The following is a 23,613-nucleotide window of genomic DNA, read 5'->3' as shown; positions in this document are numbered from 1 at the left end:
CAGCCTGGACTGCAAACCGCAGTCCCAGCTCACTCGCCCTGCGGCGTCTTGGACACGTCCCGCAGAACCTGTCTCTTGGCCTCCTCTCCCCAAGCTAGTGGCGAGCGGGGGACCGGGAAGCAGCCGGTGATGCCCACACAGGGGGCTCCTAGGACGTTAATGGCACGGAGCCAGGTCTCCACAAGCCGACCCCCCAATGTTGCGTTCGCTTTCCGGGCTCCATTCCTCCCCTCCATCGGTACCCCTCCTGCAGCCTGGCTCCCCCCACCCCCTGGCCTCTCGCCGCCGGGAGCTGTCCGCAGTGCTGACCGCAGGTGCGGCCCGCGTTCGGCCGCTGCGCACGCGTCCCGGGCGGGGCCGCAGGACCCACGGCGCCCGCACTGCGCAGCCTCCCGCGCTTCCCCGGCGGGGCCTGCGCGGCGCTCGGGGACTCGGGGACGCGGGGACGCGGGGACGCGGGGACGCGGGGACGCGGGGACGCGGGGACTCGGCCCCCCCCGCGCGGCCCCCGGCACGGCCATGGCGCTCAGCAGCTTCCTCTGCGCGCAGTGCGTCTGCTCCTCCCTGGCCTTCGTGCTCAGCGTCGTGGTGGTGGTGCCGCTGGCCGAGCACGGCCACGACTTCCGCGGCCGCTGCCTGCTCTTCGCCGAGGGCATGTGGCTGAGCGCCAACCTGACGGTGCACGAGCGGCCGCGCTTCGCGGTGCAGGAGTGGGGCCCGCCGGCCGCCTGCCGCTTCGGCCTGCTCGCCAGCCTCCTGTCGCTGCTGCTGGCCGCCGCGCACGCCTGGCGCTCGCTCGTTTTCCTCTGCAAAGGGCACGAGGGGTAAGTGGGGCCGAGCGGCCGCCTTGCCCCAACAGAGCAGCCCGCACCCGGCCCGGGCCCCTTCCGTGTCCGCGGCGCCTCCAGGCCCTCCTTCCCCCAGGAGGAGCATGGACCCCCCCCCCCCGTCTCCCCGGGGGCTGGGAGGCCCTGGAACACCGACCCCGGGCCGCACCACTGCCACGCACGCTGCCCTTTGTCCACACGCAGAGCCGGGACCAGGGCGCCCCGCGGGGCTCCGGCCTCCGGCCTCCGAATGAGCCCAGCGCTTCCCATCCCAAATGCGCACCGCCCGGCCTGGGGCTTACCACCTGCCCCTCTCTCGGCGGCTCATCCCGGCCACCCCGTCAGCACCGCGGACAGCTCCACCCCCCCACCTCTGCTGTGCTCCCCATGGGGGGGGGCGGGGGCAGGCCCGGCCCTGGGCGACAGGGCCTACTGGGGAGTGCGCCCCTCACCCCCCTCGTCCCGGGAAGGCTGATGGCGGAAGAAAGTCTGCAGGGAAGCCCCTCGAGGCCCACAGCTAACGCTCAGAGCTTGGCTGGGGGTGCCAGGGAGGGACCCTGTTTCCCCGAAAATCAGACCCGGCCAGACCGTCAGCTCTAGTGCGTCTTCTGGAGCAAACATTAACGTAAGACCCGGCCTTAGTTTACTATAATATGAGACCAGGTCTTACGTAACGTGATATAATATAAGACCGAGTCTTATTTTTATTTTTGCTCCAAAAGACACATTAGAGCTGCGTCTTATTTTCCAGGAAACGTGGGAGCAGATGTGAAGGGCTCTGCTTTGTCGGAAGGGTCCTGCTTTGTGATAAGGGCCTTGCTTTCTCCTTACAAGCCTCCCTTCCTCCTGGCCTCCGTTCTCCTCCTCACCTTTTCCTGCTCTGGCACTATTTTGGAAGCGAGTGGGATGAGGCTCATCCTAGCAACCCACACGTATGAGTTTCCCGGAGCTGTACCCAAGTGCCACATCATGGGGGCTTGAAACAATTCCTTCTTCCACAGCTCTGGAGGGCGGAAGGCCACATCAAGGTGTCGGCAGGGTTGGCTCCCTCTGCAGAGAGGGTGCTCCAGGCCTCTTCCCAGCTGGTTGTGCTCCTTGGCCTGGAGCTTTATCGTGCCGGTCTCTGTCTTCCTCTTCACGTCGCCTCTTCTCTCTTCTCTCTTCTAAGGACATGAGTCACTGCATTTAGGGACCACCCTAACTGTAAGGCCAGGACGACCTCGTCCTGACATCTTTATTAATGACAAGCAAAGACCCTATTTCCAATTAAGGTCAGTCACAGGTACCGGGGTGAAGACGTGGACATATGTTGGTGGGGACACGAGTCAACCCCCTACAGCAAGGTTGTGGATTTGGGATCTGCAGGCAGCCATGTGCCAGCCTGGCGAGGCCTCCAGGTGCTGCGGGGCTGGGGCTCTGCCTTGCTGCCAGGCTCCTCTTTCCTCACGCTGCTCGATGGCTGGTGTCCTGAGGCACATCATCTGCACCCACGTTGCCAGGTGTTGCCAACCACCATGCCAACCACCATGTCCAGGTGTTACCCCAGGTAGAGTCCTCGTGCAGTTTGGGGCATGAGAAGGATCTCTGAACATGAGACGGGGTCTTAGGAAGAGGATGGGATGGTCAGCAGGGTGGGTAGTTTGATGTCCCTTCAGCCTGGGAAGCTGAGGGCAGTGGACATAGGCCAGGTGGGGGCCATGGTTTGGCCATGAAGTCGTGCCAATCATTCCAGCTTGTCCCCACAGGACAAGTGGCCTCAAGGCGTTCAGGCTCCAGCTGGCAAGGACACCAGCAGCTCTCTGGGTAGGGCCCCAGCTGTGATGTCATATTTCAGAGCTGAGACAGACTCCAGAGGCCGGGCACAGGCGGGGGAGGAGTCCTGGTCATGTAGGGTCGCCCATCTCACACAAACTGCACAGCAAAACTGGGGAATTCGTACCAGCAGCTTCTGTCCTTGTCATCTTGTGGAAGGTGCCCTTTAGTTCTGTGGAACTGCCATCGCCACCCCCATTTTAAAGTTAGAAACTGAGGCTTGGGGTGTTCCAGCACCTCCCTGTGTTTTGTCACCCTGCTTGTCTTCTGGACAGAGGGCACTCGTGCTGCTGGGAATGTGGCCTGGTTGGAGGAACATCTTGGGTCTTGTCTCCCTTTGCGTCCGTTCCAGGGACTCACCTGGTCCCCCCACCAGAGACCTGTGTCCAGGCTCTGTCATGGCAGTCAAGGCTGGGCCAGCCTCTCCTGTGCAGAGACACCTGTTGCAGTGTCCTCCTGGGCCATGAGGAAGTATTGGCCCCATGGGCGGTGGCTCCACCCGCCCCATCTTGTCCTCTGCACAGTGCAGCTGTCTGTCCGGCAGCTGCGATGACGTCTGTGGACAGTGCCAGGTCTTCACGGTACTTCTGCTTGTAGGACTCAGTCACAGCTGCCATGGCTGCCCGTCCGAGGGGACCCTGGGCTGGATGAGCCCAAAGCAGGCATGCGCCTCGTTCCTCAGTGTGCCTGGGGCTGAGCGCAGGGCAGTGCACTGGGGTCACCGAATTAGTGTTTGTTGAATGAATGACAGACAGGTGCCTGCCTCCTGAGATCCGCTGCTTTGTGGTCACTGCCCTGGCCCTGATAGCTTTGCAGGTTCACAGTCTGGCCAAGGGCTCAGAACGTGCTGTGTCCACGCGTTCAGACCCCCAGGAAGGTGGGTCTGCCTCGTCCGCCAGAGGTGAGATGGTTGACCCGAGAAGCCAATTCCAGCCCAGTCGTCGGTTAATCCGTGTACACCAGGCGAGCACGAGTTGGGCCAGCCAGGGGGCTCAGGACAGCAGGAGGTTGGGGAGGGCAGTTAGGTGAGCTCCGAGGTTAGGTGTGATGGCCGAGGGCTCTCAGGGCCGTTGACAGCGCGAGACGTCCAGTACACTGAGGACATCACCGCCCGTCACACTCGTATTTTAGAGGGCCCGGCCTGTGTGGGGCTGGTGTGCACACTAATTGTCTTAGAAGTCCAACTTCAGAGACCACCCAGGACCCCACCGAGACCGAGGGCAGAGCCGCACCCTTTGGTTTGTGTGACAGGCTTGAGGTTCAGAGGGTGGGTCAGACTCGTGGGTCAGATACTGTGTCCAAGGTGCCAGCTCCGTCCTCGTGCAGGGTGTGCCTTGTGCGGAGGGGGTCCCTGACAACTTGTGCCCAGAACTATAAGGGTATAAGGGGTAGGGGCAGCTTTCTGCATGGGGCACCCTGGCTGCTGACTGAAGGAATGAGGCAGTGGACCTGGCACCTGTGGCTTCCTGGGTGCCTTGCTGTTTCAGGGCAGGTGGATGAGCTGAGGGTGAGCCGCGAACTGGGGGGCATAGGCAGCTTTGCCCAAGCGGGAGCCCCGTGGCGTCCAGGTGGCAGCGGTTTGTGATTGATGGCTGGGGAGCACTGGGTTAAAACAACCCATCTGCCTGCCCACACGCCTCCCTCAGCCTGCAAATCACTCCCAGGGCTTCCCAGGATGCTGTCACCATGGAGACGGCACATCCAGGCAGGGTACCCTAAGAGGCTGCCGGAGAAGGATGGAGTTAACCCTGTGTGTGCATGTGGGCTCCCTGGTCCTGACCGCTGCCCCGTCCAATCCCTGGGGGAAGGGGGAGGGGTGGGGTGGTGTGAACTGTGGGGGCCGGGGCGAGTGAGACTCCAGGCACACCCAATTCTTCAAAAATCTGTAGAGCCCTGGCGAGTTCTGAGGAAACCGGCCAGAAATGGACAAGGAGTAGGAAGAGGCTGTTAGTTAGTTGGGTGACCCAGCCTGGTGCCCTTCCCTGAGCCGTGCCCGTTTCCTAGGGACGCAGCTAGAGTGTCTGGCCGTCTCCACAGTTGGGTTTTCTGCTGTTAGAGCTTCTGCTGGACCCAGAATCCAGCTGCATCCTGGGCTTGCTGGGCAGAGGGTGCTTCCGCTGCACAGGGAATGACAGACCACTCCCGACCCTCTCCAGAATTCAGTACTGAGCGTGGGGACACCGCTCCCCTGCAGGGAGCAGAATCTGACGTTGACTGGTTGTCCCGGTGGCCTGCTTTCTGCACCTGGCCATCCCTCCCCACAGGGCGGCCCGCTGCGGAGAGCAACTGGCATGTCTGGGACGCTGGTGCCTGCAGGATGGGTGCTGGTGGGGGCCGTAGAGGGCCGCTACGGAGCCAGTGGTCCCCACGAGCGGCTCTTGTGCACCGAGGGCAGGCTGTTCCTTCACTCTGCCTGTGGAAGCCCCTTCCTGCTGCCGGGACCACCGAGTTCTCCTTGGCCGGAGCGGAGCGGCCATCTAGGACCGAGATGCTGGCTGTAGGCTCTGGGTAACCTCTGCAGAGCACCAGTTCCAGTGTGCTGGACGGTGCCACAGCCTGAGCCCCAGCCTGCCCTGCTGCCCCACAGGGGCCCAGCTGGCCCCCGAGCCGCAGTCCCCTGCCATCTTGTTGCTCAGGGTGACCCAGCAGCTTCTCCGAGCCCACCTCCTGCACTCCCATCTCCTGTGGCAACATGGGCCCAGCCCCGTGTGCAGATCTCCAGGTGTGCCTCGTTCAGGTACCAGAGAACAGGGAGCCTGTCCCGGGCTGGACGTCCTGGGGAGGGGCTGGGAGCACATGAGCCCCCAGCAGCAGTGCTCTAGGCCTTCACCCACAAAGCCCCCTCAGTTTCCATGGTAACCAAGTGGGGGACTCTGACTACTCAATTTACAGAGGGGAAACCGAGGCCCAGAGGGTGACTTGCTGAAGGCCACACACTGGCGAAGGGGCAGCCAGCTCTGACACCAGCTCTGCCTGGTGGCGGCCTCGGAGGGGGCGGGCTGTTACTGTGCCCCTCTTTGCAACTATAGGCCCTGACCTCTTATCCAGGGCACCCTGCCCGGGTGTAGTTTGCAGTTCAGAACTGTGTCTGCCAGGGTCCCAGCCAAAGCATGACTCGCTGTGTTGGTGACTGGAGGTGTGGGGCCTGCACAGTCGCTGTCACCACGCCCAGCCGGAGGGTCTGGGAAGGGGAGGGTTATGTGGAAGGCGCTGCCTGGAGAAGAATGGGACCTTGCTGGGGGAACTCAGCCAGCCTGGGACCGCCCCCAGGAGGGACCTGGGGGTGAAGCATACCTCCTCTCCTCCCATCTCCATTCCCATTGGCCAAACTCAACCAGGAGCCCCGGAGGGGTCGTAAGTGTGGTCTCCTCAGGTCAGCCTCCTGGCAGGTGGGGGGAGGGATCTGAAGAGCTGGGAAGACAGCAGCCCGGTGGGTCCAGTTTGGGCAGGGGCCACAGAGCCACGACGCACGAGGAAACCCTCAGGGCTCGGGCAGACCTGGGAGTCGAGCAGCAAACAGGCCCTTGATGCTGAGCGGGGAGCGGGCTGTGGGGGCCCAGCCAGCTCATGTGAGCTGTGCTGCAGGTGCTGGACTTCAGAGGAGCTGGCGTGTGGCGGGCGCTGTGCCAGGCGCGGTGCGGGTCTTCCTGGCACACGCCTCTCCCCTCCGTCACCGGGGTTTAAGCCCCGTGTGTACGTGAGCACACGTACAAACCCGCTGGCCAGACCCTGCCCCGGCCTTGGCGGAGTGAGTGTGGCTGTGGTTATAAGAAGCGGCTGCTGCCTCGCCCCTCCCGAGGCCCCCCCACCGGCAGGCGGTTCTGCGTCTGTGCAGCCCTGCGGCTGGGGCGAGGGGACAGCCCAGGGGGGTCCTTCCCCAGAGACGCAGGCGGTCCGGCTGCCCTCAAGCCTGGTGATGTGTACTTCACGCTGGGTTTGGTGCCCTGGGCCTAGGTGGCTCCTGGGGCCAGGACTGTGTCCTTTGAATCCTTTGTCTCCAGAGCCCAGCATGGGGTGGGGCGGGGTTGAGGCTCGGAAAGTGCCTGTCACTTGAGTGAATAAATGAAGGTGTGAATGAGTGGACGTGCGTGGCCCCCGCCTTGCCTGGGTCCACAGTCAGCACACGGACGACGGCAGCTTGGGTGTTTTCGAGGCTGAGCTGCCCGCTGAGACCTGCTTAGTAAATGTTCACTAGGATCATTTGTCCACATGATCGTTTACCTTAGGTTGGCTGGTGTTCACATCTCACCTGCCGGCAGGTGAGAGGAGGGCCTGGGCAGCGTCCCACCTGAGGGAGCGCGCCTTGTGGTGTCCCCCTCCTGTGGGACAGTCCTGTCCTCCGTCTCTGCAGGCTCCGCCTGGCTGGAGCTCACAGGCGGACTCCATCCTGAGGGGCGGTTCAGAGACGGCGGATGGTGGGTGTTGGCGGCCGGGACAGGAGTCTGGTGGTGGCGTGGGGTGTTCTGAGTACGTGCCCCCATGTTGTCAGAGGGCAGCCCAGGGGATCCGTACCCGTGTGGACCCTGGGGAGGCCCTGGCCCCGCGGGGCGGTGCAGCTCGGCCATGAGCGAGCCCCATCCTCACGGCCCTGCCTCCCGCGTCCTCCCACCCCTGCCCTGCTCACAGCTCAGCCTTTTAGCTTGTACCAGGGACATCAGAGCGGCTCATGTGGCACCCTAGCACAGGTCCAGACCAGCAGCGTTGATGGCCATGTGGGTAGATGGCCTTGAATGGCGTCTTGTCTTTCCAGCAGGTGAGCTGGTGGACCGAGCGGTGTTGGCCTCAGGCTTGCCCTGCCTCCTCTGTGACACAGTGGGAACAAAGGTTCCCACTCCTGGGTCTTTGGGAGGACGGGCGGGCAGCCTGGGGCCAGCAGGAGGGACTGCAGGGTGAGGGGCAGCTGCGGGAAGCGGCACTGGCCCCTTGTAGCCCGTCGCCCCAGCTGGAAACCTGAGGGCTGGGCCGCCTTCCCCGTGGCTGGGCCCTGCCGGGGCTGTGCCGGTGACCGCCCTCCCGTGCTCCCCGCAGCTCCTTCCTGTACGCCTTCCTGAACCTGCTGGTCAGTGCCTTCGTCGTCTTCCTCGTCTTCATCGCCAGCACCATCGTGAGCGTGGGCTTCACCATGTGGTGCGACGCCGTCACTGAGAAGGGCACCGTGCCCCACAGGTGTGCCTGGGCCGCCCCCTCCTGGACGGGCCCCATCCCGAGCCCGTAGCTCTGCTCATCCCACCCGTGCCCCGACCTTTGCACCCCTGCCAGCTCCTTCGCTGGGACCTGCCCCTGTGACATCACTGTCCTTTCCTGGTTCAGGGACCTGAAACTTCATATGGAGTGGGGTCCCTACGGACACTGGAGGGGTCCGGGTGAAGAGTGGGGGTCCAGGAGGTTCGAGCTCCCAGCTGCCACATCGCATCCCGCATGTGGGTGGACAGGACCCCGCAGGGTGGGCTCCAGGCCCCGGTGCCTTGATACGGCCACACAGCAGGAGGCCCTGGAGACGGCGCCCGGCGCTGCCTGCACAGGCAGAGGGTCGGACCCTGTCGTAGCTGGGCTGTTGGTCTCGGAGGGTTTGAGAGGTGCTGGACTGGTGAGCAACAGGAGCAGAAGCTTCAGAATGGGGACAGAAGTCTTCGGGACCAGAGTGGCTGCTCTGGGCCCTGAGCAGGGGGCACTGTCTGCTTGGGGGACGCCCCGGGTGGAGCACAGTGACTGCCTGAGCTCCGAGGGGCCGCCCACGGCCCAGCCCGAAGGGGCAGCATCTAGTGCCCCGGCCAGGACCCTGGAAAGGCAGGACCTGGGCTCACCATTTTCAGAGGCTCCAGGGTCTTGCAGCAAAAGCAGACCTGGAACCCCAAAGTGCAAGGTGGCTGAGGGAGCCGGCTCAGCCGGTGCCCTCACCCTGGGGGCCTGTGCTGTGGCCTGGGGCACACACCGGGGGAAGGTTTGAGCACGCTGGGTGGGTGGCTCCTTAGGAACCCCCCCAGGCAGCCCCTCCATGGTGGGGGTGTCTCGCCCACGCTGAGCTGACCTTTGCTCGCTGGGCCCTCAGGCCACCTGCTTCCTTACCCTCCCAGAGCCCTCAGAGCCTGGGTGGCCCCTGGGCATAGCTTTGGGCTTCTCCAGAGAGACGCCCAGCTTTCTTTTCCCTACAAACAGTGATTCCAGTCCTTCAGCGCCACCCCCAGTCCCTCCAGGGTGAGCCGGGGCCTCTGGGCCTCCCTCTCTGGGCCCCATTCACCTGGGAGGTTACTGGGCTTGGGAGCCCAGGCCTCGTTCACTCCAGGCCCTGAGGCCCGGCCGGCCCTGGTGTCCCCCACCAGGTTGGGGCTGGCTGTGTGGGGTCCCTGCTCCACAGACGGCGTCGAGGCTCCCATCTGCCCTACCTTGGGGACAGCCCCCCTGCCCTTCGGGAGCGATGCTCGCTGCTGCTTCTGCTTGGTGGCTCGGCAGTCACCTTCCCCTGTGTCTTGCATTTTAGCTGCGAAGAGCTGCAAGGCATCGACTTGGAGCTGAATGTGGACAACTCCGCCTTCTACGATCAGTTTGCGATTGCCCAGGTAGGCGGTGCTGCCAGGTCGGTGAGGTCCCAGGCAGGAAGGGCGCATACCCTGCCCTCCAGGAAACCATGGTAGATTCTGGGGGCCGAACGCAGGCGTGTCAGGATGTGTGGGGACATGCTGGTGGTCAGTGAGGACCTGTGTGCGTGCTTCCCAGCAGATGACACTCAGGACCCCGAGGAGGGGATGCCAGGGTGGGGCTGGCTGCTTCCAGCACCCGGCAGGGGTCGAGGGCGTCCTGGCCTGCTTCCAGACCCAGACGGGCTGCTCAAGGCCCGTGCTGGCCAGTGGCCAATCCAAGGACCCTGGCAACCGGCGGAGCCCTGTGCAGGGCTGGACAACGGTAGGTCCGAAGGGTCTTCGCTGACAGGAGCTGAAACTGCCGGAGATGGCTTCACGCAGATTTCGTGGAAAATGCTTCAGCCGTAATTCAAACCGAGTAGATTAAGGAGAGAGCGAGAGGAGTCTGGTGACAAATGAGAACCGGTTGACCAGGCTCAGGCCTGATTCTGATTCCATTGTTTCTCCTTCAACTGTTTGGAAACTGGCCGATGAAGGTCACTTTGTTCTGGCCACCACAGGAGGCTCCCTTAGGGACCAGCTCTCCTGGAGCTGCTAGGAGGAGACGGCTACCTGGCTTCCCCCCACCCCCCATGAGGAAGGAAGCAAGGGCTGGCCCCGGGAGCCTGTCCTGTCTTTGTTCCTCTCCCAGCAGGTCCTGTCCCTTGTCCCTCTCCTGGGGGTGGGTGGGGACAGAAGAGCGAAGCTCCAGGTGTGGGCGGCTTCTGACCCTGCTCTCCACCCTCACTGCAGTTTGGCCTCTGGGCCTCGTGGCTGGCCTGGCTGGCCCTCACCGTCCTGGCTTTCCTGAAAGTCTACCACAGCTGTCGGCAGGAGGGCCTGCTGGACAGCCTGCTGCACGAGAAGGAGCTGCTGCTGGCCAGGCCGGCCTCCCGGGCCTCCTTCCAGGAGGAGAAGAGTGCCGTCATCTAGTGTCCTCGGCCGGCCCTCAGGTGCCCCCAGCTGCCCGGGGGCACACGGCTTGTCCCGGGGGCGTGGCGGGGGCTCTGTCTGGGCCCCCCCAGGCCGCATAGCCTTGCGTGTCTGTCCTGTGCGTAGCCAGCACCTCGACCCCCCGCGGTGAGCCCGGCCACCTGCTGACCTGGTGGGGGCAGCACAGGGGCTGGGCAGCGAGGGCCTCGTCTAGCTTCCTGCACCTGCCTGATGAGCCCTGGCTGGAGGGCGTCCAGCCTCGCAGACCCCTCTGGCCATCAGGCTTGCGGTGGTCCACACCGCCCCTGCCCAGGTGTCGTTCTGTGTGTGACTCCATGGCAGCAACCCGTGTCCCTGACGGACCCCAGCAGCCCACGATGGTCACACGTCACTCTTGTTACTTACTCCTGAGTGGTGTGTGGGACAAGAACCCGAGACGGACAGCAGGGGCTCACATGTGTTGCCCGCCTTCTGGCCCCAGAGGCCCCCCCCCAGGGCTGCGTCCCCTCTGCTCCCACTCCAGGGCCCCAAGGTTGTCAGGCCTGGTCTCCACATTGAAACTGCAGTGGCAGTGGTGTCGGCCTGGACTCAGGGGGTGACTGTGCGGGTGTCCTGGGGAGCGGCGGCAGTGCCCAGTGGTTCCCTCTGTTCTCTGCCCCAGTACTTGCCCGGGGGAGCCCCGTGTAGCCTGACTCCTAGAGGCCCCTGCGCCCCAGTGTTTGTCTCACGGTGTGTGGGCTGGGCCTGTGCTTGGCAGGGAGGGAGGGGGCCAGGTGCCACTGCAGGTGTCGGTGTGTACATGTGAGGGTGTGGCTGTGCGGTGTTAGTGTGCATGCAGTGAAGGTGTGCGTGCGCATGTAAGGCTGCACGGGACGGTGTGTGTGGGGGGATGTGTGCAAAGCAGTGTGTGAGAGCACGTGAGTGTACAAGTGCATGTGAACATGCCCATACACGACTCGTGAGTCTGCTTGTAAGCATGCATGTGCACGCATGTGCACGTGTGAGCACATACATGTACACGAGCACACGTGTGCATAAATGTACATGGGCATGCATATGCACAAGCACACAGCACGTGCATACTCAGGTGTGCATATGAACGTGTGTGCACAGGAAGGTGTGGGCCGTGTCCAGAGCAGGTGAGCACACACACTTCCCTGGACAGCCCCTCTGGACCGCACCTTGTGGGGTGCCCCGTGCCCCCACCACCCAGGGCAGGGGGCTGCCTTCCCGTCTGAGGCCCCAATGTCCACACCACGTAGTGGCAGGTGGGGGAGCAGGGGCATGCAGGACCCAGGAGCTCAGTGATGAGTAGCCAGGTGGTCCTGCTTGGCCATGGACCCCCTCTTCCAAGGGCTTCCTGGCTTCCCCACCTGCACTCAGTCCTCTGTGTCCTACCCAGGAGTGGGCTGCCAGGTGTAAGAGTACCTGCACCCCACCCCAGGGCTCTCTAAGCAATTTTAACTTCCTGGGCTGGCCCCGCAGCTGCTCCCCACCCTCCAGGGGGAGGAAGACCCCGGCTCCCCACGTCTGTGGCTCTCACCGCTAGTGAGTGCTTTGGTCTCTGTGGGGGGGGCATGGGGCCTCCAGAGGCCTGGACAGTGGTGCTGGGTGGAGTGGGCAGCCTGGGCCGGAGAAGTGAGGTGGCAGGTCACTGTGATGATGCTTGGTTGGCGCCTCTTTGGGGGAGGTTGGTGCCAGGTGACTGAGGGTCCCGGCTTGGCAGAAGTGCTCTGCCCCCAGGGCCTGGCCCAGAGTTCCAGGCAGAGCAGTGGGTCTCTTGGGCATGGTGTTTAACAGAACATGAGGTCCCCAAGCAGATCTGGTCACCTGGGCCCTGCCTGCCAGCCCCTGAAGACCCCTCGTCTGTTCCCAGCAGAGGGTGGAAAGGCTCTGCCTCGCCTCCCATTCAGGCAGCAGCCAGCCAGGCCCAGAAAGCGGGGCAGGGCTAGAATGGGCTTCTGGAGCCTAAGGTCCGCAGAAGCTTTGGGCCCGCACTGGTGCACCTCCCGGAGCGGGTCTGGGGCGGGTTAGCAGAGAGCTGCGTCCACTTTCCTGCCTGTGTCACTCGCAGAGTGGGCTGCTGCAGACACTTGGGCCTGTCTCAGGCTGGCTGCACGGGCAGCCCCAGATGTCCACACCGATAGGGGCTTCCAGGAAGGGACGAGGGTGTCAGGACAGGAGCTGTGTGCCTTTGCAGAGGGCAGGGGTTCCCCCCCAGGACTGGACGGGAGGGCCAGGCGGCGGGCACACCCAGGGTTCCGGACAAGCGTCCACCCCATTGGCTTATCCCTTGCTGTCTGATAACGGACATCCTCGTTTTTATTGTACTTCTGGCTAAACTGAAAGTAAACTTAAGTGTGTCTATTTCTCAAAGTCAAAATAAACACGAAATACCGGTAACGTGGATACATCAGCTCACCTCGTTTCATTGTTTGATCTGCTTGTCATTCAAGGTTAAAAACTGCATTTGTGTTCGCACCTGGAGTTCCTGAACCTCCAGGAACGAGCAGCTGGCCCCCCCACAGGTCCACCACCCCAGGCCCACTGCTCCCACGTGGCTTCCAGAGGCGACAGCAGATGGCGCATTCAGATTTCTCTGGGCAGGAGCACATTTCCCCTGGGCGATGAGAATCCCCAGGCTGGGACCCAGGACAGGGTCAGACCTGGGCACCAACACCACCACCAAGGTGGGCATGCCGGGGCCCTGCCCTGCACACGACTTCAGGGCCCTTCGAGGGATTGCCACCCACCTCCACAACCAGACCCGTCTCTCCTGGTAGGGTTTCGAGGTCTGGGCCCTGCTGGCCCTAAGCGATAAGAGGCCAGTTTCACCTCTGAGGGGTCCTTGTCCCTGAAGGGCTACTGCACACAGCCACATCTGCTGGGACAGATTGGGGTCCAGACGGCTGGCCCAGGGGACCTGGGTGTGTGGGTCCCGACTGTGGAACCTCTTTCGTAACAGAGCCTGTCAGTAGGTCCGGGCTGTGAGCATGCAGGGGGCTGGGCCACTGCCCCAACCCCAGGCTGCAGGCCTCATGTCTGATCTCAAGTCCTGGGGCCCCCTTTCCCAGCGGCCCCGCCTGCACTCCCTTTGGGCCCGAGGTTCACCCTGCTGCTCCAGGCCAGGGCGCTCAGACCCACCCTGGGCTTCCCCTTGCAGCCCTGCCCACCAGGGGGCTGCAGGGCTGGAGGCGCGGTTCCTGCGCCCGCCTGCCCATCAAAGCTGTAGGAGGCAGTGCCAGCAGGCGAGGGCTACGTGCCGTAGGTGCATGACCAAGACGAGGAGCCGGGCCCGGAGGTCCTCGAGGCCACAGTACAGGGCCAGCGCCAGCAACAGCAGGGCGCACACAGACAGCCGCAGGAGCAGGGGGACACCAGGGGCGCTGGGCCAGCCAGATGCTGGGGACGGAGGGGGCAGGGTGAGCCTGATGCCCCAGCAGGACGCAGGGCTCCCTCCTCCCTGTGGGGCTGGCTGGTGGGAGGTGGGAGGGAGAGCACTGGGGCTCTGCCCATCAGGGTGGGATCCTGGGCTGACTCCATAGTGCCCAGGGGTGTGGAGGTCCCACAGCCCTGCCCGGTCCTCTGGGGGGATGCTCAAAGGTGGCCTGGGGCTGGGGCCACAGGGCACTGCATGCGGGGTGCGGGGTGGGGTTTGGGGAGGCGGGGCAAGGGCCCTGGGGAGGGGAGGCAGCGCACGGGTCCCTGGGGAGGCAGAGAATGAAGGGAATGAGTGCTGAGAACTTACCCTTGATGATGGCAGTGGGCTCCCTGCCAGCGATGTCTGGGAAGGAGAGCATAGAGTGGGTGCCCCGCTGGGGACACGCTGAGCCTGCCCCACACGCCCGGGCTTCTCACCTCACTTGCCCACCGAAAGGACCCTGAGACAGACCATGTCAGATACAAGCCCTCCCGATTTGCAGATGGGAGGCCCAGCTGGTAGAGTCTGCCAGACACCACTGAGGGGTCTGCCCAGACTCGCTGCTCCAAGGTCAGGCTGCCAGAATGTGGGGCTCCAAGATGCGCAGGGTGTGGTGACCCCTTTGGGGAGCCTGGGGGTCCTGCAGGGGTGCTGGGCCGGGGACAGCAGGGGCTGGCCCTCTGCAGTCTGCCCCCGGGGCTGTTGAGAAGCTGCAGGGCGGGGGGAATGGGAGACATGATCTCTCTATGGGGGCAAGGGCTGAACCCGGGATGGGGGGAGCAAGTGGGAGCTGCGAGGGGCCGTTGGGGAGGCACCCCATGTGTCAGGCCTGTGAGTTTTGTGAAGCCCTGAGGGGCTGTGGCAGGCAGCATCGAAGACATTCTCACAATTGCCCCCCTCCATGTTCTTGCCTGTGTGGTCCCCTCCCCTCAGTGTAGGGGGGCTGTGGCTCATTTATACCCAACAGAATATGGCAAAGAGGAAGGGATTCTGTAGCCATAACGAAAACCCCCAATCAGAGTCAATCCAAAGGGAGATTATCTTGGGTGGGCCTGGTCCAATCAGGCGAGTTCTTTACAAAAGGAGGGCTGGTGGTCAGAGAGTCTGGCACTGGTCTTGAAGGTGCAGCTGCTGTGGATTCTACAGCTGCAAGGAAACAAATTCTGCAAAGAAGCCCGTGAGCTGGGACCGGGCCCCGCACCTCAGACGAGACCCAGCCCTGGCTGAGCCCTTGGTGCGGCTGTGTGGGGTGTAGAGCAGAGCGCCCGCGACACTGTGCTCAGACCCTCGCCCGTGGGAACACCGAGACGGTAGATGTGGGTTGCTTGAGTTTGCGAAGTTTGTGGTCGTTTGTTACGCGGCACAGGTAGCTGACACGGGCTGTGTTCCATGGGAAGGCCCAGGGTGGGAGCCAGGGACCAGGGGATCAGCAGGAGCCTGGGCGGGGGCTGGGAGAATTTGGGAGGTGGGCAACAAAGGAGGAGGGTGTGGGTGGGCTGAGGGGCAGGGAGAATCTTTGAGAGTGATGGATGGAAGTGTGGGCGGGCATTAGGCACGCCTGCCCCCCTGGCCTTTCCTGAGAGGACAGTGACCATTTGGGCAGCTCTGCTTATATTCTTCTCTGCCAGTTGCTGTTTCGTTGACCATTACCACTCTGTCCAGACTGACCCCACAGGCCCGGCATTATTGGCATTGCGCCTGTGAAGGCAGACCATTGGCTGTGGTCCCTCCGGATGGCTCTCCATGAGGTCCTGGGGCATGCTGTCCCCCCTCCCCATGCAGCCCCAGGCCAGGTCGCCGAGCTCCCCTCTTACAGTGGACGGCCACCTCCAGGGGCTCGTGGAACCGCACATGCCTTGAGGTCCTCTGTGGCTCAGCCCCATGGCCGCAGTGCTCTGGCCGGCTTAGTCTCAGGATTGAAGGGGGGCACTTCCTGTTGCCCTCCTGGGTGGGGGTGGGAAGCAGAGGGAAGCAGGTGGAAGTGAGCCCCTCCCGCAAGGCCCTCAGGAGGCTGGAGACAGGCTGCCCTGCCAGGACCCCAGCCCCTCCTCTGGGTTTATGCAGCCGCACCCGCTGTGGGGGACCCAACGGTGTGGAGACGCCCTGCAGACCTGCCCTCGGTCCCCAGCCCCAGCCCCAGCCCGGTGGGCTGCCCCCCGAGCCCTGCCTGGGACCAGCCCCGATCAGATGGCTATGTTGGTGGAGCCACAGATCAGGTCAGTGGCCACGCAGGCCCGGGTCCCCGTCCAGGCTCGGCCCCCACCAGTCCCGAGGGGTGTGTCATAGTTTTCACACGTCAATTGTGACAGTGTAGCTGGTGGTCACTGACACACTGATGGCTGTGTTCACGTGTGAGCTGCAGGAACGCTCTGTGGGGTTCTCCCTGCCTGGGCGCCCTGAGCTGGCCCTGCCCCAGCTCAGCGCCTGGGCATGCCTGGCAGCCCACCTTGCGTCTCCGCCACGCGCCTGCCTGTGGCTGAGGTGAGGGGTGTGAGCACCAGGCCACTGGGGAGGGCAGAGCCAGGACACACGTGCCCACCAGGCCCCCTCTCACCCTCTCAGAATTTGCAAGCTGGAGCCAGAGTTACCAGACTGCGCTGAACGCAGAGTCCCTGTCTGTAAAATGGTGACAACAGGCTGCTCTGAGTGAGAGCACCCTTTGAGCCAGGGCCACTTTGGAAGTGGCTCCTGGCTGGGGCCCACGGGCTGCACAGAGCCCACTGCTGGCCTGGGCTGCGGTCATTCTGCTGAGGCACGAGACCCACCGGGTCCTGGGGCTTGACTGTCCCCTCCCCTAGCGGGGACATCTATGCTTGTGGCCTACCGCGGCCTGGCAGTGAGCTCAGAAGCTACAGCAGAACTCGGTCTGAAGTCGGGGCCCATCTGCTTTGGAGAAACCCCTACTGCCTTTCCCTGTGCTCCCTGTCCTGCCCCTTTGTCCTGGGTCCAGACCTGTCTCAGCTGCCTCCTGATGGCCTCACCGGTCCTCCTTTCTCCACCCTCTGCCCCTCCAGTATCCTCCTCCCTGGGCTGCCAAGGTGACCTTGCCAGAGAAGCACCCTGACCATCACTGTCCCGCTCCGAGCCCGCCATGGCTTCCACTTCCTCTGCCTCTGCTCGCCGCCTCTCCCGGTCCCTCTGACGTCCTGTCTGGCCCGGCCTTCTGCCTCCCTTGGTGCTGTACCCTCACCCTTGGCCCTGACCAGACACTGTGAACATTTGGTCCTGCTGTGTCCCACCCTGGGGGCCTGGCAACCTCTCTGCCAGACCAAACCTTGAAAGTGTCTCTTCCTGTGATTTCCCCTCCCCAGGGGTGCTGGGGCAAAGGCAGGGATGAGGCTTCCCTTTTATCCCCCCTGCCCCCTGCCCCCAGTGGCCCTTGGCCCTGACATGCCACTGAGACCAAGGCCCCCAGGGACCCCGCCTTACCCTCCCTGTCCTGGGCGTCGGTGAGCCTGGAGTGGCCGTCGCATCGCTTCTGGCCTGATGTCCTGTCTCTGGCCGGGAGCTGGGGCTCAGGGCTTGTGCTACAGTCCTCATTTACTGTGACATGGTCCTAAGTCAGCAAACACATCATTTATTGCACAAGCAACTCTCGTAGGAATAAGACAAGAGGAGGAGAAATTCTCTACAGAAAGCTGGCTGGCTCCCACCTGCCGCTGGTCCCCCACGAGCAGACAAGCTGCCCTCCCAGGTGCTCCCAGCACCAAGAAACCTGCACCTTGCTTGCTCCAAACCAGTATGGTTGACGACTTGCTCAATGCCGCTGCTTTGCACCATTTCACGGGGCTGAGGTCCCTGATTTACAGCCACAGTATCCGGCATTCCGAAGTTTGCATCTTATTGTTGCCACTTGCAGTTTTTGCAGGTCGCAGATAAGGCTGCAGCGAATACCTCTGCTGCCTCCTTTTCATGAGGGAGGCTCCAGGAGGTGAGTGATGGGGGCGGGGCTGGGAAAGCCGCTGAGGCCAAGCCCCCCACCTCCGTGCCAGGTGCGGTCCTGCCCAGACTGTCTGTCTCTGCCTCCCTCCCTCCCTGCTCACTGACTAGGTGTAAGGTGGTACCGCCACTGTCATCTGTAACCCCTGATTGCGGTGAGGTTTCTGTGCACCCCTGTCTGTCCCTACTAAGTGCAGCCCCTCTGGGGTGAGGTTCCTTTCACCTCCTTTGAAGGGTCCTTGGCTTTGAGTCTCCCCAAGTCCAGTTCTGGCCAGACCCTGCTGGGCTGCGTCCGTGCAGGTGAAGCTGGGCTTTGAGCATCAGTCCGTCAAGTGCCCTGGGGGGTGATGGGCCCACACCCCTGTTGCACTCATCGGGAAATTGAGGCCAAACAGAGCCGGGGCTTCCCCAGTGCAGCTCCTGCATGGCCACCCCAAAAGGAGGGAGCCAGGGAGCTGCAGGGAGGGCTGGGTTTGCGTGAGAGCTGTGTGACCCTGGGCTGCCATGCAGTAACCCTCCTGGGAGACAGCAGGCAGGCTGTGTCCCTTGGACCCGCAGCAGCAGAAATGTCACAGACAAGCAGAGCGCCTGTGCGGATGTCACCTGGAGCCCGGACTGTTCAATTATTTCAAAAGGGAACAATTTCCTCCTATCGCAGCATCAGGGTTTTTATTGCGAATGGGGTCGTGGAAGGAGCCGGCCAGCCCAGGGAGGAAGAGGTGGGAGGGAGGCGGCGCATCTTAAGGACTTGCTCTCCGAGGGTGGCCAGAAGGGCCACTCGTGGGCCAATAGCAGAGACCACTGGTGGCCCAACGGCCGAGGCTTGGTCCCAGGGCGACCTTTCAGATGAGGAAACGGGCTGGAGAGGCTGGGAACTGGCTAAACCACGCAGGTACCTGCAGGGCCTTTGGTGGCACCCAGATGTGGAGCCCTACTGTGTGCAGGCCCTCCCCAGGCTCCCAGGTCTGCCCCAGGGACAGCAACGTGCGAGTGCGTGCACATGTGTGAGTGTGTATGCGTTTGAGTGAGTGTGCAAGTGTGAAAGTGTCCATATATGTGTATGTGCATGCGTGTAAATGTGAGTGTGTGTGTGAGTGCAACTGCACATTCATAGATGTGTATGAGTGTGCATATGCGTGGTAGTGTGAGCATTGTGTGCTGCGCACCCGTGTGAACATGCAGTGTGCATTAGAATGCACACGTGTGAGTGTGAGTACACCCGCATGTAATTGTATGACTCATGTATGAGTGTGTCAGTATACGCAGTGTAATGTGGGTACATCTGTGTGTGACTGTGTGACGTATGTGTGAGTGTGTGTGTGTGTGTGTCTGTGTGTGCGAGACGTGTGTGAGTGCCCCGTGTCCAGTATTTTCATCCTCCCACAAGCGTTTTGGTGCACAGCTTGTTGGCAGCGGGCAGTTTTGTGACGAAGGTGAAATGGCCAGCTGTGGTGGGTCCCTTCCCCGCTGACAAAGCCCTCCCAGGTGCGCCCGTTTCTCCACCACAGCAGACTGGTGCTGATGAGCGTGCAGGGCGGTCTCGGGTAGTGGAGGAGAGCAGCTGTGCGCACGGACGTGCAGGCTGACTGCGTCCGGGACGAGGCACTAGCAATCCCGGGGGGAGACCCTCCGGGAGCACAGCCGCCCCCCCGTCCAGCACGTTCATCGTCAGCAAACGTATGGGAGGTGACTGTTGACATGACAGCCTCCCAGAGCGGGAGTTGGCCATCTGCAGCCAGTTTGGGCACGCCAGGACCACGACACTGGGTCTTGTGTGGCCTCTCAAAGCAGCACATGCTGTTACTCCTACGAGGCTGAGACTTCCAAGCCACGGTATTTTCATTTTGGCAATAAAGTCTTCCTAATTTTGTTATTAATTTTTCACGTTTCATATGTCTTTTTTAATGTATCTCTTTTATTTTTCGTTGTTTTTTTTCATGGCAAAATCTCCTCACAGCCAATTAGTTGTGTGGCATAAGTGTTTAGGTGAAAATACCTAGAACAGTGTGCGTGTGTGTGTGGTGAATGTGAACGTATGGTGTGTGGGAGGGTGCAGTTGCGTACATGTGTCTGAGTGTGCACATGCATGCTCGTGTGTGAGCCTGTGTGTACTCATGTGCAGGTGTGTGCACGTGTGTGGGCGTGTTTACATGCAGTGGCTGGGCAGCATAGCCATGGTTCTGGCGCAGGCAGCCCCATAGGCTCAGCCAGCTCCATCATGTGCCCGTGTGACCGTGTGACCTTGGGCAGCTCTCTGACCTCTGTGCCTCAGCCCACCCAGCTGTAAAATGGGAATAATAACAGCCACCGCCTCGCGGGCTCTTGTGAGGGCAAGTGAGGTGGCATGTGTTGAGGGCTCAGAAACAAGCCTGGGACAGAGCCTGTGCTTGGTGACATCAGCCACTGCTAGTGTTACATAGACAGAGGGTGTGACTTCATACACCTGGGACAGTTCCATGCCAGGTGTGGACAGTGAGGACTTCCTATGGGGTGTCCTCTCCCCGACATCTCTCGGGAGCGTGACGCCTTCTCTGGCCGGGCGCCTTTGGCTGAGCTATTCTCTGCTCCACCTTCCCCACCTGCTCAGTGTTGCCCAGGCTCCAGCTCCCCCTTAAGTATGGCAGTGGGCTCTTTGCTGACCCCCAGGACTGGCTTGAGTCCTGGACCCTTTGGTTCAGAGACCTCAGTCAATGGAAGGCTTCTCTGGGCCTCAGTTTCCCCACTGGTAACATGGAAGGAGGGTGTGGTTCAGGCACGCTCAGCAGGTGAAGCTGCTCTCAGTACTGCCCCCCACTTCTCCCACACGTCTCCGCCTGCCCAATGCCCCCTCCCGGGCTAGACAGTGGAGGGCGGGGCCCGCGTGGGAGCCAGAGGCTGTGGGGACTCGGAAGGGACAATGTAACACGAGTGCCCTCTGCTTGAAGCCAGCTCATGACAGATGGGTGATAAAGGGTGGAAAATAGCTCCAGAGCCAGGGCCTGCAAAGTGTCACCCCTGCGTCTGTCCTGGCCTGGGGAGGCCCTGCTCCTCTGGGCATGCCCCTCTAACCTCTGGCTCCTGACCCCTTTCCAGGAGAAGAGGTCTGGCCTGGCCACACATCCACAAGACTGTGACAGCCTGTGGCGTTTGGCCTGGTGCCCTCCTCCCTCCCTCCATTGGCTTGAAGCCTTTGGGAGATAGTGCCAGCACCCACAGGGCCCAGCGGCCCCCAGGCTGTCCCTCCAGCCCGGCCGGCCACTCCCACCAGCTTCCGGGGTGTGTGGAACAGGCTGGGCTAGCTCTCACCTGGTTCAACACCTCGCAAATGCTGAGCTCTGCGGCCCAGCGACCTCTCCTGCCACCCACCCCAACCCCATGGCTCTGTGATGCCACCCACTGGGCTTCCCGCCTCCACCTGGGCCAGGCGGTCACAGCTTTGTGTGCCTGACCCACGTACTCTGCCCGTCCCATGTCTGCCCACTGCCTGCTGGCCTGTCTCCGTCCTCACGAGGGTCCCTCTGAGACTCCAGCACAGTGCCTGCCCTGTACAGGGAGGGGTCCTTCCTCAGCTCTGACCCTGTGGCTGGCCATGGCTCAGCACGCACACCCCTGCCAGGCTCCTCCTGCTGTCCTGTCACCAGCGACATCTCCAGGGGCATCTGGGCTGGCGGAGGTGGGAGAAGCACACTAGGACCTTGCCCAGGAGAGGCTGGAGCTCATTGGACCCCTGCTCACCCCCCCCACCACACACGTACTCACACACACACACACTCCCACGCACGCTCCCACGCACACGCCCCGACCCACCTGGGCTCCCGCAGGTGCCGCACCACCGGGTGATCTTGCCCACCTGCCGGCGATCAGAGCCTCGAGCGGAGTGGGAACCGGAGCTGCCGGAGCTCACAGACCATCTGAGGAGATCTCGTTACAGCTGAGGGGCAGTGGCCTGAGTGGCCCCAAGGGCCCTGGCCACCGCCTTGCCTTCTGGACTGTCCAGACCTGGCGGAGCTGTCACCGCAGGCCTTGCTGGGTGGAGCTTGACCTTCCAGAGGTCAGGCGTTTGTTCTGAGCGGCTTGGCTGAATTAAGGAGGCTGAGGCCACACACTGAGGCTGTGCCTTCTCCCAGCTGGAAAAGGTGCCGGGGGGGAGGTGCCGTGGACACCCCCACGCCAGCCTGCCTGTAGGAGGAGGGGCAGCGTGAGGGCTGCTGGGTGGTGGGGGCTCCGGGAACAGGCTGGCAGCTTCCCAGATAACTCACATTTCTGAATTACGCAAGAGAAGTCCTGGGGAGGCCTGGCTGGGAGGACTGCTCCCTTGTCGGGCTTGCCTCCCGGGCTGGCCGTGGCCAGGGGACCGAAAGCAGGAGTTGGCCTGGCCCCCGAGGCCCCTTCCCACACTGAGATGTGCGGCCCACACATCTCTGGGGTACATTTAGGGTGTGGGTTGACGATGGGACTGAGGGATGGCTGTGTATCTGCTCCACACGGTGGGTGCGTGGAATGGGGACGGCCGACCTTGGCAGATGGGGCAGGTGGACCCACGTATGTCATTGCCCCCGAGTTCCAATCCCCCACATAGAATGGGGGTGTTTGCCCACCATCCAGAGCACTGTGAGGACAGAGATGGTTGCTAACCCTCCCGGGGGTGTCTGCACACAGCAGGTGCCAAATGGTGTGCCCTGAGCCGGATGGGTGACCCCATGCATGCACAGCAGGCTGGGATGGGGAATTCCCACTGATGACCTCTGCTCGGAAAAGGGCCAGTTCTTGGGGTTTCCAAACGCGGTGGGCTGGGCTCAAATGAGCTGAGTAATGAGCCATTTCTGCTTAGCTCGCTGCGCCTGCGTGGACCTGCCCTCACCAAGGCCCCAGGGCCTTTGGGGAAGGCTTGCTGGTCTTGGTGCCCTACTCTGGGCCCTGCTGTCCCCTGGGAGCTCAGTCGCCTTTCCCATGACCCCTTCACTGTGTACGCCTGCTGCCCTGGTCTTGGACCCCGGTTCCTGGTGGCTTCTGAAGGGACGGTGCTTGGCTCATGGCCCTGGGATGTTTGGAGAGGACCATATTCCCACTTCTGGGCTGTAATGGACTGAGCTGCCCAGTTCTCCCACAGACAGCCAGGCGTCAGGCAGGCGCTGGGAGGAAGGCTCAGGCATGCTGCTGGGAAGGGCTCAGAGCCCAGGGCCCGGGAAGTCGCTGAGTGCGCCGGCCTCCACACCATATCACTGCGACCCACAGGGAGCTGGGTCTTCTGGGGCCACCAGCCACCCTGGTTTGCCTGGGACTGTGCCTGCTGGAACACTGAATGTCCACATCCTGGGTGAGCGGGAGGATGGCTCCCCATCCTTCTCAGCCCCTGTCCAAGGCCACAGAGCGCCGTCTGCCCGGCCTCTGCCCACGCCTGGCCTGCCCGCCCACCTGCAGCACGTCCCTTTGATCTGGTGGCTTCCTTCTCACGTGGTAAGTGGGCATCTCTGTGCTCCCCTGATCTGGGATCTCACCTGCTTCCTGCTGAATCTGTGAGGGACAGTGGCAGCAAGGCTCTGTGGTGTCCTCCAATGGGCACAGTCCAGCATGGCCCAGCACGTCTCAGGGGGCAGCAGCCCTATGCCGCCTAGAGAGGCAGGCGCTGGGCCGTGCAGGTGGACGGGGCCGCTTCTGCTCAGCCTCCTGGCAGCTCTGGTCTGGAGGTGCAACCCACAAGATTGCAGGGTCATCCACGGCTGGCCTGCGTCCCTGCCTAGGCCCCTCTGCCGGGTTGCAGAGCTCGGCCAGCTGGCAAGGGCTGAGCTATAATTACCTCTCCCGTTTGGCAGAAATAGCAGCGACCCCAAGGATAGGCCACTGGCCCCAGAGCGGGAGAGGACGTGGCTGTTTCCCAGGCCCTGAGAACACAGGCCAGGCCTGCAGACAAGACGATGGGTTGGTGGCCGCCCCCCCAGCAGGCTGATCCCGGAGCTGTGCAGCTCTTGGAAAACCCACGGACTGGGGTCAGAGGTGGGGGGTGGGGTGGAGGATGGCAGTGGGGACGGGGAAGCAGGTGGGAGATGTGGGGGTCGGGAGGGGTGTGTGCTGACCACAGAGTCCA

The 23,613-nt window shown here is 62.7% G+C and overlaps 2 protein-coding genes across 4 annotated transcripts; one reads left to right on the top strand and one right to left on the bottom strand.

Moving 5' to 3' along the window:
* Positions 1–446: 446 nt before the first annotated feature.
* On the top strand, positions 447–12,600 carry TMEM179 (transmembrane protein 179). Its single transcript, XM_081048886.1, has 4 exons — positions 447–824; positions 7,668–7,805; positions 9,118–9,196; positions 10,010–12,600. The coding sequence occupies exons 1-4, from the start codon at positions 520–522 to the stop codon at positions 10,187–10,189; spliced, it is 702 nt and encodes a 233-aa protein (XP_080905012.1). The 5' UTR covers positions 447–519; the 3' UTR covers positions 10,190–12,600.
* LOC308497787 (nutritionally-regulated adipose and cardiac-enriched protein homolog) lies at positions 12,488–23,226 on the bottom strand. Of its 3 annotated transcripts, none has more exons than XM_081048887.1 (6): positions 23,027–23,211; positions 21,336–21,707; positions 17,040–17,166; positions 15,425–15,554; positions 13,938–13,973; positions 12,488–13,591 (listed from the first exon to the last, which is right to left on the bottom strand). In XM_081048887.1, exons 3-6 carry the CDS (start codon positions 17,148–17,150, stop codon positions 13,410–13,412), a joined length of 459 nt encoding a protein of 152 aa, XP_080905013.1. In that variant the 5' UTR covers positions 17,151–17,166; positions 21,336–21,707; positions 23,027–23,211; the 3' UTR covers positions 12,488–13,409. The 3 variants fall into 3 exon arrangements, with proteins under 3 accessions (XP_080905013.1, XP_080905014.1, XP_080905015.1); XM_081048888.1 differs by having other exon boundaries at positions 12,495–13,591; positions 21,379–21,707; positions 23,027–23,226; XM_081048889.1 differs by lacking the exons at positions 21,336–21,707; positions 23,027–23,211 and adding an exon at positions 17,773–17,886 and having other exon boundaries at positions 12,591–13,591.
* Between the last annotated feature and the right edge of the window lie 387 nt (positions 23,227–23,613).

Source organism: Rhinolophus hipposideros (genome assembly GCF_964194185.1).
Source record: "Rhinolophus hipposideros genome assembly, chromosome: 5".
Lineage (NCBI taxonomy): Eukaryota > Metazoa > Chordata > Mammalia > Chiroptera > Rhinolophidae > Rhinolophus > Rhinolophus hipposideros.
Note: the sequence above shows the minus strand (reverse complement) of the source record. Positions and strands in the feature narration are given on the sequence as shown.